A 16,105-nucleotide genomic window follows, 5' to 3' on the forward strand; every position below is an offset into this window, starting at 1 on the left:
TTGTTGTGACAGCTAGCCACCCTCCAGGGTCCTGTGCTGCTTTTGCTCATCAAAATGCATAAATTATCACTGTAAACACTGCATGCCATTGCAGTGCATCTAGAGTTCTATCATTGTCATTAACAGCCCAACCAGTCCTACCAGGCTTGGGTGGCCGAACACCATGGCATCAGCCACAAATGTCAGGTTGTTATTGATGCTCATCATGGTCCAATTAAAGAGAAGTACTTACTATCTTCAGCAGTGGACAGGTTGAGGTAAGCGTCTGAAAATGTGTTCTTCTAAAGAACACAAACAACATAAGTGACATTTAGAGAACCAGCATTTGAGGCTGACTGCAGTACAATTTTACTGCCACCAACTTACATTTCGCGGAAAGACCACATGAGATAAGATAGATTAGGGCTCGTACAGAGGCATATAGGCAGTCATTTTTCCCTCGTTCTGTTTGGGAGTGGAACAGGGAGTTGTGGTACAAGGTACCCTCCGCCACGCACCGTATGGTGGATTGCGGAGTATGTATGTAGATGTAGATGTAGAGGTGACATACATGTCCCTAACTCTGTGTGTGTGTGTGTGTGTGTGTGTGTGTGTGTGTGTGTGTCCATCCCTGTTACGTGCCTGATCACTGAGTTACTACAGGTGAATAATGAGTGATGGACAGGTCGCGTGCTACTGTGACCAGCTGTGTCCTCGTGCCATGGCAACGGCTGTGGGTCCGCCACTGCTGCCTCAGTCTCTTCCTATGGTGTACCAGCCCTGTGAGGCATCTCTGCTGTTGGGGTGGACCCGCCCTCCTTGTGGATGTATTTACTTATGGATTTCATGTATCAGGTGCATTTATTCCACAAACATGTCTATACCATGATCTTCCTATATCATCAACCAATGCATTTAAATTATGCAACCCATTTTATTTACAGTTAATTGATGCCAGTACATAGCTATTGTATCTTCTCATGAGACTAACATTTTACTTTGTCTAAATGATATTACATGGACTGTATAATAGGAGTCTCTGGAATGTGTATAGAAGTTAAAGACCTACCATTTATTTAAGTAAAATGCTACTGAATTAATTTTTTTGGACTTCAGTGCAAAAATTGATGGCACTTATTTTAAAAGCCCCTGTTGAGTTTACTTACAGCAGTTTCATTAATTAACTGTTCAACATACAGGTTGGTTTTGGTTCAACTACTGCAAGTCCGTAAGTATAATAATAATTTAGAAAACTGGCTGAGACAAAATAAAAGCTGACATCACAAAAGCCTTTAATCAATATTTGTATTGAGAATCAACTGTCAATATATTATTTTTTTGAAGAGGTCATTGGAGGATATTCTACAGAAGCTACAAATATTTTTTTCTTTCTTTCATTTACAGGTGCACAGGACTAATTTGTGTACATTTTCTTCACAAATCTTACTTTTAGATATTAGTATTCAGTCTTTTGACTGGTTTGATGTAGACCAACGAAATTCCTCTCCTGTGCTAACCTCTGCATCTGAGAGTAGCACTTACATCCTGTCTGCTCCCAGTAGCTGAGTAGTCAGTGCAACAGAATGTCAATCCTAAAGGCCCGGGTTCGATTCCCGGCTGGGTCGGAGATTTTCTGCACTCAGGGACTAGGCATTGCATTGTCCTAATCATCATCATTTCATCCCCATTGATGTGCATGTCACCGAAGTGGTGTCAAATCGAAAGGCTTGCACCTACCGAATGGTCTACCTGATGGGAGGCCCCAAGTCACATGACATTTACATGTTATGCTTATCCATTACAGATATTTTAGAACCATGACTGTATATTGAATGTAAATAAGCTATACAGAACTGCAACCAGTAACTTTTTTGAATAATTATGTTTTATTCCATGAACTGGTTTTCGAACCTTTTCAGGTTCATCTTCAGATGGTTTCAGGAAGTTACATCATTGCTGGTAGTTGCATAATGCTGGGTGCTGGCTCTAAGGCAGAAAGATGGGTCACACTTTAATGTATCACCATGACTATAGCTTATCTGTCGATATGGATGTAAATTTTGTTTTTACTTACTGCGACAGTATAGGTGGCTTTTTTCGGTGTTTGTCCGTTTGTCTGCCTCCACTTTGTTGTCCTGATCACAGTGTCCACATCCATAGCGACCTATTCAATATCCTCATAAACTTTCTCTATATCTTAACTGAACTATAATTGTTGGCACTGGTTTTCTGCCTATTCTGATGAGAACAACCCTATCATTGAAATGTTCACAGTAGCTCACTCTATGCCCTACTTTTCTATTCATAAAGAATCCTACTTCTATCATACAATTTTATTCTCGATTAATATTACCCTACATTCATCTGATCAGAAACCCTTGCCTTCTTTCCATTTCACTTCACTGATCCTCACTATATCTAGATTGAGTTTTTGCATTTTCTAGCTTTCCTACCATATTTAAACTTCTGATATCCCATGCTCCAGCTCACAAAATGTTATCTCATCATTGGTTATTCCACCTTTTTCCCACCGTTACCTTCCCCTTGACAGTCCCCTCTCAGAGATCCAAATGGGGGACTAATATGGAGTCTTTCTCCAAAGGAAAGGTCATCATGACACTTTTTAAATTATCAGGCCATATAGATACACATTGTGTGTCTTTAATGCAGTGATTGCCTTCTGTATCCACATGTTGTTGATTATTGCTGATCCTTCTGCCTTTTAGGAGCAGTTTCCCTCCCCATGGGCAAGAGATTGCTCTGAAACTCTGTCCAATCATCTGCCCTCATTGACAAGGCCATTGCCGGAACGAGGTTTACTTCTTATGCTGGAAGGCTTCAGCTGCCACTATCAATGATTTTTATTCAAAATTTAAGTAGTGGCTGGGTTTGAACTTGGGACTGAGTACTTTTGATAACTAGTCAAAAATGATACCACTATACCATGGATCACTTGCCTTTATTAATCCTGTAAGCTTCACATTCCATTAAGTACTGATCTATGAAGTTTGTCGTGTAGAGATGAAATTTCCACACTCCCTTCATTTAGGATCTTAGTGCTAGGTCTATTTCAATTTTCCTGCCCGAAACAGGGTGTTGATATTTAATTTCTCAGAGAAATATTTAAGTTTTGCTAGTATCTCAAAAATCCTATTTCTAAAAAGGTCAGATTGGCCTGCATGTTGGTTTGAGTTCTTCATAATCCAATGCACTCCTTCATCTGCTGTTGCTTCTCCTTGTTTCCATCATGCATAGTCACTGAAGGTATCAGGGAAATGCATTTCTGCATTCCAATAATTATGAGTAAGCCCTCTTCTATTGCTTTTTTTCTTTTCATTTCTTTCAGTCTTTCTGTTATACTTTTGTTGGATTCTCTTCATATATATACTCCATCTTCACTTCTCATCCTCTACTTTCCTTCTATTTTTATATCTGGGCCAAATGGCTTTCAATAACAATGGAATTAACAATGATTGCTGATATTCACACTGGCAATGTGTTACTTAGCAATACTTTGTTTTCTTTTTATTTAAAATTTCTTTCCTCAGAAATTATTTTCACCATCAGCTATGCCAAACTTTTGTTTCAACAGAAATACACTTGTTCTTGTTGAATTTTTAGGTTTCCCCAAATTAATTAAATGAACATATCATTAACTAAATGTTCCATCATCACTGAGCCCAGAAACTTATCCATTTTGTCACCTACACAGTTTTCAGAAACAACTGAGAAAGAATAATATTCTTCAATTTTGTTTGTTTCCGATGAGTTTATTTCATGATTTTGTGGTAATTCTGCATTGTACTGTTCTCTAATATTATTCTCCATCTGTAGTATGTGGTTTTCAGCCATAACGTATTGTTTGCAGCTAAAATACCACACAATTAGATTTTTTAGACACAAACGCCATGTACCACACAATTTCTTTAAATGAATTTACAATTATTTTCCTTTGCTCCTTCATCTAACTGTCTGTCTTTCACAAAAGTCAATTTCTGTTAGACACATGAGGGTGTCTCAAAACTGTAACCACAACTTCATATTCTGCATGTATTGTTACTAAAAAAACTACAAATGATAGCCATTTTCTCAAAGTTAGCATCTAGTGTTCTGTCTTTTCTGGTATATTTCAGCTCAAAACTTTCAGTTAATAATTCCCAGAAATTGTAATCAGTTTTGTTGTTGTTACCATGCTCCATGTACTTCTACATTAATTATTTGTGTTCTTTGTATTTTATACTTCACTGAATTTATGTGATATTCATCCAGTAGGACCTTCTTCTGAGCATACTGTCCACTTGTGTTATCTTAACTAGATCCCCACAATTTCCATGAAGTGGCTTCCAACAGAACTTGATAGCTTGAGCTTGCTTCAGAGAGTTGTCGCATAGTTCCAGCTGCTTAAATTTGTGCCATCTAATAAAATATTCTACATTTTTACATTTCCTGTGCTAATGTTTTAGGTTACATGCACTAGTATAGTTGGTTACCCCTATGTTATTACTTCACACTATTAAGTGGGAATAGTCCCATAAACTGCTGCGAGGACATAACGAAAGCCTCAGTTTGACAAGTAACAACAATATTTACAAATCATCTCCTAACTAACCAGCATAACGTAGAAAATGATGACAAAAGATCTTACAGAGGAAAGGAATTCTTGCAGATATAACTTGATTTTTATGTTTCATTTTACTACCACTGGTATAGGGAGAAGTCTCATAACACATCTTCTTTGGTCATCTTCCTACTATTAAAGACTTGATAATGATTTGTTAATTTAAGTACACAAAACTGCCACAACCAGTTTCAGATCTCTTCATATTTACTGACTGACAACTTTATCCTTTTGAAGATTAGCCCCCCCCCCTCCCCCTCCCCTCCTCTCTATTAAGCCCCCAGCCCCCCTGTCTCTGTGCTCATCTCATCTCCTCTTCCCCTCCCTTTCTCTGCTTTCTCTGCCCATCCCCTCCTCCCCTCTCTCTGTCCATCTTCTCCTTCTCCCACTCTTCCATCTCCTCCTGTCCCCTCTCTCATCCACTTCCTCTTCCACCTCTCTCTGTCCATCTCTTCCCGCTCCCTCTCACTGTCCATATCCACCTTATCTCTGACCATCTCCTCCACCCCTTTCCGTCAATCCACCTCCTCGTCCCCCTTCTTTGTCCATCACCCCATTACCACCCCATCTCCACCCAAATGGGAGAGTGGTGATTTTCACCTTCACAGTATTTCTTTCCTTATAGTAAGTAACAGGTGTACCAATTCTGGCTGAATTTGATTCAGGGACTTAGGAGGAGTTGTTCAACATACGCACATGTGGTATATATTGCACACATGATTGTCAGATTCTCTTCTCTTTTACACCATATGATGCCACAGAGAATGCTAAATTTATCTGTAGTATTTGGCAATATGGCTTGATCTTATGTCCTGAAATACATTGACAAAATTCTTAGTTCAATGCAGTGCTCAGTGACACAATGAAGAGCACAGATAAGAGACAAGTTGCACTCATACTTTTTAAGGTATTGCAAGTCAAATCAATAAAGGATATAAATACCAAAAGCTTGTTTTTGGACACTTTTATGTCACCCCTTCTCATCCACACCCTGATCCCTAGTGGTAGTGCAGGGTTTCCCTCCCACAGTGTTTCTATAAAAATAATAAGCCACATAACTAACAAATTTAGTTGAAATTGTCCAAGATATTCCTTTTCATTCCTGCACCTATGGAATGTAAATGGTTCTTAATCCTATAGTGCTTTTTCCAAGATAATAAGTAACCAGTACTCCCCAAATTCTTTTAAGAATCAAACTTCCTGGTATAAAACAGCTTCAAACTTCTGATCTATTTACCAGTGAGTTAATGTGCTACATATATTCCATGTTATGCTTGTAAGCAAAAAAAAAAAAAGTTTAGAAAATGTTTAAAATTATGTTTAATGTGCATTGGAAGTCACTAAGGGCTCTTGTTATCAAACACTGCATGAATATAGTCTGGATAATTTGTGTTCCGTTTTAAGGAAGTGGAGGTCGTTCATGCCTCTCATGCCAATAAGACATGTCGAAACCTACCTTGAAATATTTTACACAGGAAGAAGACAATGAAAGAAATACACTGCCAAAAGTTTAACTGCTAAGAGGCACTGCAAATATTTTGTGAAGTTACACATTTTTGCCATGCAAAGAACAGCTTATAACAGCAGATTGCACAGCTCTGTCCGCCCAGCATGAGACTCAGCGAATCACTCCTGCAGCACTGCGTAGCCATGGACCACTCAGAAGTGCCCAGACAGAGGCTGTGGGAGAGGGATGGAAATTATATAAAGTTGGCATCCATCGGAGATCAATCAGGCACCAAGATCACCTGAAGATGGCAAGAAGTCGCCTTGTCAAAATATCACGCCTTTTGGACGGCGCTACCCGGCTGAATACCCAAGAAATTTTCAAGATTTCTGTGTGCTGGGAAAATCTCAGATCACATACAGTGATTCTCACTTATGTGGTAACATTTTGGCAATCAAACACAGACTGTCAGTTACATTATGTTTATTTTTGGACTACATAGACTCCTGGCTTCTGACTGACTTACGTTTTGTGCACCACACTTATTTATAGATGCACATAATATGGAAAATTACAATTTGTTGAAATACAGAGCTATTACATTTCATATATTAACATGAAAATCAGGAAAAATAAAAAGGAACATAAACAAAATTACAGTAACATAATTTTGTTTAAATGACAGTACAAATAGAAAATGGGGAAATCGTTGGTACTACAGTTCATAGTGAAAGGGGTTTCCCAAAATTTACTAGAAATTCTTTGGGAAGTGAAAATTTCTAATTGAAATAATTAACAATCTAGCAAGAAATTTTAGTGAAAATTTGCATTTTTTGAAAAAGATAAATCAGGCTGTAAAACTATGGTACTGAATTTTGGAAAGCAATTAGATTTTATGACTGCAGCATCCTAAAAATAAAAATTTTATATACAAATAACTTTTGAAGTACAAAGTTTTCGTAAACAGTAAAATGTTTGTTGAAAAGAGGAGAATGAGGGTATTCTAATAAAGTATAATGAGAAGCAGAGAATGAAGGTTTTCAAATAAGCTATATCACATTAGAAAATTACAACTTTTTGCTCATAAAATATTTTTACCTTCATATGGTTTGCATGTATAGTATTTCTTTCAAAAAAATATTTCTGGTGATCTAAATATGCCATCATCATCAGTAAAGATGAAATTACAAAGTGAATGATAAAGGTTTATGAATTCCAGCATGAATAAGATCCTGGATATCTTTAGTAGCTATTGTATATGTATTATTAACAAAGCAAGATGAGAAAAAAGAATACTGATATCAGGAGTGGTATAAAAACAAGTCACCTTCCCCTATTACAACTCTTGAATGAAAAATATTTCCCATTATCTTTCTTTCTTTCTTTGGTATTTAAGATCTCTATTGTAACACATCTCAAAACTGCTCTCATTCAGAGAATACATTTATACATTATTCAGCTTCTCCTTAAATATTATTACTGAGAAATATGCTGAAGTTATGGTGAAGAGAAGATATGCTGAACAGAAGGCAGTCATCCAGAAGAACTCAGCTGTTGGATAAATTCCTTCTTCAGAGTGCTAATAAAATGCACACACACACACATAGTGGCTGATCTTTCCTGGCATGGCAGCTTGACTGAACAGTGTCCTTGGCCGACTTGAGTGGTGGGAGCATAGAAGATACACAAGTTGGGAGACGAACAACTGCAGGAGAGAAAGTTAAGGGTGTTAGGGTGTTAGGAAAGATTGTGTTGATATGTAACATGTAACATGTACATACACACAAAGCAAGTTGATGGTGCCATTACAGAGGGGCAAGAGGCCAGCCCAGAGGGGCAAGACGCCAGCCCAGAGAGCTGCTGGGAAAAGGATTAGGATAAAATTGCAGGGAAAACTATAGGATCCAGTGTGAGATGAAAGTATAAGGAAGAGATAATTTCACTGAGGCAGATAAATAAAAACAAATCATGAGGACTGAGGGTGGCATGAAGGTAGATCAATGAAGTGACGACAGTAGTAGGAGAGGAGATACATGAATAGCTAGAAATAGTACAGATTGTGGCTAGTAGATTTTCAGGAATGAAGAATATGTCACAAATATTGTTCAAATATCCAAAATTCAGAAAGTCGGAGGTGTATGAGTTGATATCACACTGACCAGTTGTGGAGCAAGCTGCACAGCATAATGTGATTCAGACTCTATGTGTAGGTGCTTGTTATCTGTTTGAAGTCAATTTTCAGTGACTGCTTAGAAATTTTATCTACCTTTCCTAAACTGCTCTCAGTTTCCCTACAGTACCTATCCTTATTTACATAACAGTTGTTGTTCTACAAATTAATTTTAATTTCATAAAATTATGCTTATATCAAAAACTACTAGTACTGACTGTACCTTCACATCGCCGACACTAGCTGCGGTGTGCAGAGGCATTTTCCCGTTGTTGTCCTTTGTAGTGGGACTTGCTCCTTCTGTCAACAATATCTCTACTTCACCGTGTGTAGAGTGCGATTTACTACTGCGCTCCACAAGCATTGCTAGTGCTGTCTGTCCTTCCACATTCCTCTCATCTACAGACACCAGATTCCTCTTTAGGATATGCTCTATGCTGATCAGTCTATTTCTACGACTTCTAGCAGCAAAGTGTAGAACAGTATTTCCATGGCTGTCACAGCCCCATGTTGATGGCCACTTTTCCACAAGATAATCAATGGCTGTAGTGTCCCCAAATTGCGAAGCCTTATGTATGATTTGCTGACCATCTTTATCACTTGCTGTTAAATTAGCTCCAGCATCAAGCAGTAACTGTGCAGCCTACAATAAACAGAAGTTTTTAACATTAATACATTTTCATTTATTGATTTTCTTTAACTGGTAGACTTTAGTTTAATTACATTAGTTGAATGCAAAGACACAGTAAAATTTCATGATTTAATCCAGAAATCTGGGTTTAATCCCTCCCGTGTGCATTAGAGAAACATTCCAATCAGTAACCTGCAGATAATATTTTTACAAATTACCAATCTGACGATACAAGGAATTTTTGTCTAGATCTAAGAATATCTGATCATTCTGCTTTGTATATAGAGTGCCAAAAATCAGAATCCTATATGACAAGGAATTTTAGTAGAGAAATAAATAAATTCAAACAAACAGTGAAATCTCTTTTAATAAAAGACTGCTTTTATACCATCCAGGAATATCTGGAATCAAAATTGTCTTAGTGCATGATAACGTATCAAAGCTGAATGTTGTTAAGTCAATTTTGTCACATCATGTAACAATTCTCTGTAAAGCTGTAACTTTAACTAACATAATTTGTAGGTAATGTAAAATAATCATTCTTCTGTGTTCTTGTTTACTGTTTTAGAGTCCTGTAAACTGTATATTTGTATTGACTTATCCAATATCAGTTGTACAAGCCATTGTACTGATTTGATCTACGGGACAAATAAATAATAAATAAAATAAATAAATAGAGAATATTTAGATTTTGTTTTGTGATACGTTAAGTGTCATAACCTAGCCTGTAGAACATGGTGCTTCATACTACACAACCTCTGTTAAATTTTTAGATTTTTTTTTTTTAATATGTCTTCAATGAAACATTCCTCACAAAATCTTATCAAAAAAAGTAAAGAATAAAGTGAATTGGATTACACCAGGAATAAGAGTTTCTAGTGCCAGAAAAAAGCAATTACATAATAAGCTTAAAGTAAATAGAAACCCAAATTTTGTAATTTATGCTAACCACCACAAGACTAACTTTAAGAAAGTTCTGTTGTGTAATACCACAACCCTCTTTGGGATCCTGTACCCTATTTCAGTCTCATCTCCACACTCCCGAAGGGGGATATATGTAATATTAGTAATTTACACGTACGTATTTAAACTGTTGATTTGACATTGTCTACATTGTGTCTCACCAATACATAGAATGAAGGAATCATGTTTCTGGTTATATGGATTCAAATACACTGAAGATTCTCCACTTAGTAATTTACACTAATTTGAACTATTATTTTGAGATTGTTTACATTGGGCCTCACCAGTATATAGAATGAAGGAAACCTATTGGATTAAAAACTAATGTACCATCATAATTTACACACAATACAAACTACAGGCATGGTAGGAATAAAATTGCTATTGTAATTATGGAGTAATTAACAATGAATGTTCTGATATTTCAAGTTATTGAGAGATAGATATTTTAAATTGTTCATTCTCCTAATATATGACATGATGATTTTCAGTCAGAATCAAACATGCTCATGTTCTAGTTGCTGTTAGTTTATAGAACTGTACTTATGACTATATAGAAATGTAAAACTTTACTCGTAAAAAATTTAATTGATTGAATCTAGGCCTTTCATTCAATAAAATTAATCACTCTGTTTGCCTGTAAATAATAGGATAATTCTCCTTTTAATTAGTATAGTAATATATATTGTTGCAATGATAAAACATGTAATTTATAGTCTTAATAGAAACAAATTCTTTCCTGTCTTTTTATGAAATTATTCACTATTATTCCATGTAATTTTCTATGTAATTTGGGAAGATGTATGTAAAAACTTTAATTGTTATGTATGCAAAATTCAGTATGTAACAATAACAGTAATTGTTTAAAATCATATAAATAGAGGCAATTTGTACACTGCCATAAGTCAGTCTTGCGTCAGTCATACGTAAGTCCGTCTTGGAGCAAATTTTATATTAACAGCATGTAGTCAGATTTTGTACATTCGCCACCAAACATCTAGCATGCAAAGTAAAATTCTTTGTGAACAGGAATTACTGAAACTTATTTAAACCATTACATTATTCCCACGTGGTGATGCAGTAACATCAAGATGAACCTACGGCAGCGTCTAGAAGCAGCACCCCGGATTACACAAGATACGTATATTTTTTTTGGTGGAGGATATCCATAATAAGATGTGGTGTACTGAACATTGTTTTTCTTGTGTTAAGCAATGATACACATCCAAAACTTCACCACAAAACAACTTGAAAATTTTCTTATAAAAATGACATTATATCTAAAAATCAGTTTGGTTTCCAAAGAGGAAAAAGCACAATAAACGCCATCAGAGAATTCACAGAAAACCTAAGTACCCCACTGGACCAGGACAAAAAGGTTTCAGGAATGTTATCTGAACTAATAAAAGTCTTCGATTCAGTGAACCACTCATCACTACTGTACAAACTTAAGAGCTCCAATACGAAGGATACTGCATTACAGTAGCTCAATTCTTAGGGCATATGATAGAAATGAAACAAAGAGTTGTTTCAACATCAGATTCAGTCATCTAGTACTCCGAATGGAAAACAGTTTCCCAAGGGGTCACACAGGGTTCAGTACTGGGTCCATACTGATCGTGTTGTATGTTAATGATTTACCATTGAATATCAATGCTCATTCGGTCTTGTTCACAAATGACACCTCAGTACCGATAGAAAAGGACACAATTGAAAAAATTGCACACACTGTACAAAATCCTGGTTCCATAAAAATGGACTAAAACTGAATGTCACCAAGACCCAGATAATGCAGTTTGTCTCTGAACCAGAGACAGAAATGGGCCCTGTAAAAATTGCTTTATAATACTCAACTGATGACAGAAGGAAGCCAAAAGTCTTAACAGGAAGACACATACAGACTTATTGTAAAATAAATTAAAATCCCTAGCTTTGTGATGTTTACTTTATCTGGTGCCACTAATATCAACACAAAAAGACTGTCTATCATAGTTACTCTGAGTCAGTTATTCGGCATGAGATAATATTCTGGGGAAATTCTACAAAGAGCACAAGGCTATTAATTATTCTGAAGAAAATCATTAGAAACATGTTTGTTGCCCATAAAATGAGTCATGTCACCCATTATCGAAGAAATTAAAAATACTAACCATTCCTTCATTGCACATCCTTGAAATTTTGATTTTTGTACATAATAACCAATGTAAACTTGAAAAGTATTGCTTTAACCGCAGGTATGGTAATCACCACAAGGAGAACTTCAAACTTCCCTCACATTACTTTAAACTTTATGCTGAGACACAAGTTTATATGAGGCTGCAATATGTAACAGACTACAAGGTAGGAAAACATTAAACATGGACATTGATTCTTTGAAAATATTACTTCATAACATTTTAGTAGAAAAATGTTACTATATTATTGAAGAATTCATGGAAGACAGTTGCACAGTTTGAACAATAGTAAGCTATAGACTACTAATCAATAAACTGTAAATATATAACAAATATTGTAGTGTTATATGTATTTTTATCAGATGCACTTGCTTAATTGTTAATACCGGTATATAATTCATAACTTTCTAAAAACAATGTAAAAAGATCTTTTGTAAATCATTATATTTATTTCAAACTTGACATGTCTTCTGTGCGGCACATCTAATGACCTGCACACGGTATGCAATGATTCTAATAAGCCACATTTCATATATAGTTCAGATCATGATCTTATTTCAAATTATAGTACAAGTTCAACAAGCAGCTTACAGTGAGTTCTTTCTTACATCCCTTTGATTTATACCTCTTTCTTCTTTCTTGCATTTTGGGGAGTTTCATCTCTCTTCTTTTGGTGAACAACTGACATGACATGACAGGACGATATTTGTTCACACAAAGATGACGAATTTATATTCTTGAAATATGTGATGAATAAAATAAATAACATGTGAGGATGTAACTCACATTTCTAAAGAAAGAGATTAATCGACACTGCAGGTTATGTATTAACATTAGCTTTGTGCATTCTTTATGAGCTATTGTTTAGCACAACACTGGAGTAATGATGATTATGAAAGTGCAAATGGGCTAAATCAGAATGGATGGGAGAAGTATGTAAAGTTATAAAGAAAGATTTGACTGAAAGACACATCTAAGTATCACAAAAGAAGATAAATGCAATTTAGCAGCACGTTCACATTGAAAATATTGTATTATTTGAAAATAATTTTATTTCTTATTGCACGCAATTTCATATCAGTGAACCATACTAAACATTTGCTGTAAAGTAAACCACTCACTGAGCAATAGAAACATTGAGTTGCCAACATGCACACAAAAAAGAACAAACATGCTAGCTTTCAAATAAATCCTTTAACAAGCTATCACAGTCCACAATTCTGTTATTAAGTTCTGCTTGTTGAACAAATTTAGTACCCACAAACATAATAGCTAAGTGAGTACATCAACAATATTATGAAAGGGACAGATTGCCACTCACTATAAAGATGACATGTTGAGCTGCTGAAAGGCACAATGAAGAGACTGTTACTCACTGAGTTTTTGGCCAGAGCCATCTTCAGAAAAGAAAGGAAGGGAAAAGAAAGGAAGAGACACACACATTTACACAAGCAGGCGTACGTCATGCACACATGACTGTTATCTCTGGCCACTCTGCTCAGATTGCAACTGTTGTACTGCATAATATGAGTAATCTGTAGTGGTGCAGGAAAGAGGGGGGGATAGCAGGGTACAGGCAGGTGGAGAGAAGAGCACTGTCTGGTGGAGGGGGATCTTGAGTGGAAAAGGAGAGAATCAGAAGAGAGGAAAAGACTTGTTGCTGCACTGAGAGACAGCAGCAAAGAATGGTGGTGCGAACTGGGAAGAGGTGATAGCATAGAGGTGGCGGAAACTGTTGGGTGGAGGGTATGGGGTCAGTACGTTATAATAGGTTGAAGCCAGTATAATTTCAGGAGAAACAATATGTTGTAAGGATAACTCTCATTTATGCAATTCTGAAAAGATGGTGGTGGATAAGAGGATCAAATGGCCTGGGTTATGAAGCAATCATTAAAATCAAGCATGTTATGTGACAGAACTGGAATAGGAAGTGCTGTGTGCATGGATTGTGCAGGTCTTGCACCTTGGTCTTCCTGTGGCAAGTGGTTGGGATTGGGACTTCCGTAAGGGATGGACCAGGATGTTGTGTAAGTTGAGTGGGCAATGGAACAGCACTTTAGGAGGGGTGGAAGGATCTTGGGAAGGATGTCCTTCATTTCAGGGCATCATGATAGATAATCAAAGCCCTGACAAAGGATGTGGTTCACTTTTTCCAGTCTCGGATAGTATTTGGTGATGAAAGGGCACTCCTTTGTAGCTGATTATTGGGAATCATTGGAGAACTGGGTGTGTGTAGGGATTAGATTAGATTAATTATTCATTCCATAGACCCACAAAAGAGGGGATCCTCCAGGGTGTGGAACAAGTCAGATAAACACATTACAAAAATGTAATTATGAAAACTTGAGTTTCATTAATTTTAATGATCCTCAGTCAATAAACAGTAAAATTGTGTACATGTATTTAGAGGTTTAATACTTACATCTGCTTTCATTAAATCCATCATTCACACAGTAGCTAGTTACTTGGCTATTGCAACCAAGTATTGTCAAAAATTAAAGTAAATTATTCATTTCAATGATCCTCAGTTAAGAACAGTCAAATTATGTGCAAGGTTTAAAATTAAACTTCCACTGTTTACAGACTTAAGACTTACATTTGATTTCCATACATCCATCATTCGCACAGTAGGTAGTTACTTGGCTGTTACAACCAAGTATTGTCAAAACTTAAAGTATAATATATTTTCATTACAATGGTCTACTGCACTTGTTGAGAAATTCACGGATGGAATAGGAGTTGGCCACCAAAAATTCTTTTAAACTATGTTTAAATTGTGCCTTGTCTGAAACTAAACTTTTCATGGTTGCTGGTAACATATTGAAAATATGCATTGCTGAATACTGGACTCCTTTCTGGGCAAGAGTAAGTGATTTTAAATCTTTATGTATATTGATCTTATTCCTAGTATTGATACTGTGTACTAAGCAGTTAGTTGGAAAAAGAGATGTGTTATTTACAACAAACTTCATTAAGTAATATATATACTGAGAAGCTGTGGTTAGTATGCCCAATTCTTTGAATAGTTTTTGACATGATGTTCTTGGATTTACACTACACATTACTCTTATTATACGTTTCTGTACTCTAAAAATTTTTTCTCGGTTTGTGGAGTTACCCTAAAATATGATACCATATGACATAATGGAGTGAAAATAAGCAAAATATGCCACTTTTTTATATTTACATCTCCTATGTCTGACATCATTCTCATTTCAAACACAGACTTGTTTAGGTGCTTTAGCAGTTCATTAGTACATTGCTCCCAACTCAATTTATTATCAAGTTGCAATTCCAAGAATTTTACACTCTCAACTTCTCCTATTCTCATGTCATCATATTTTATACACACTCTAGAAGGAAATACAATACAATACAATACAATACAATCTCTTGGAAGTTCTGAACTGCATATTGTGGGTCTTTTCAAAGTTTAATGACAGTGAATTGCTGCCCTTTCTAAATTTATATTTGATTTAATATTTATTGCAATGTTTGTATCATCTGCAAATAAGACAAACTTGGCATCTGGTAATGTAACAGATGACAGGTCATTAATATACACAAGAAAAAGTAGTGGATCTAGTATGGAACCTTGGGGTACACCACATGTAATTTTTTTTTTTTCCCAGTCAGATTATGTCTGATTGCCTACTGCTGAAGTGTTATGTAATGACACACTTTGTTTTCCATTAGTAAGATATGACTGAAACCATTTTGCAGCACTACCAGTGATGCCATATTATTTTAATTTACTTAAAAGATGCTGTGATTCACACAGTCAAAAGCCTTTGACAGTCACTGAACACGCCAGTTGCCTCTGATTTGTTGTTTAATGAATTAAGGACATTTTCACTGTAAGTGTAAATAGCTTTCACAATATCAGAACCCTTAAGAAACCCAAACTGTGACTTTGACAATATGTTATTCTCACTAAGGTGCTTAAGAAGATGCTTGATTATAACCTTTTCAAAGATTTTTGAAAACTCTGGCAAAAGTGAGATCAGTTGGTAATTTGATGGCATTTTTTTGTTCCCTTTCTTGTGGAGAGGTATAACTTCAACATTTTTAAGCCAGTCTGGGAATGTTCCTGTGATAAGTGATTGATTACACAAATAACTTA

The 16,105-nt window shown here is 35.9% G+C and overlaps 1 protein-coding gene across 1 annotated transcript in view; it reads right to left on the bottom strand.

The window, feature by feature from the left end:
* The window catches only part of LOC126417476 (serine/threonine-protein phosphatase 6 regulatory ankyrin repeat subunit A-like), a 408,260-nt gene that overhangs the window by 59,382 nt on the left and 332,773 nt on the right, over positions 1–16,105 (bottom strand). Inside the window, exon 18 of the mRNA XM_050085121.1 lies at positions 8,438–8,857. Within this exon, the coding sequence (XP_049941078.1) occupies positions 8,438–8,857 (420 nt within the window). The remainder of the gene's footprint in view (positions 1–8,437; positions 8,858–16,105) is intronic.

This window comes from Schistocerca serialis, chromosome 1 (genome assembly GCF_023864345.2).
Source record: "Schistocerca serialis cubense isolate TAMUIC-IGC-003099 chromosome 1, iqSchSeri2.2, whole genome shotgun sequence".
NCBI classification, from domain to species: Eukaryota; Metazoa; Arthropoda; class Insecta; order Orthoptera; family Acrididae; genus Schistocerca; species Schistocerca serialis.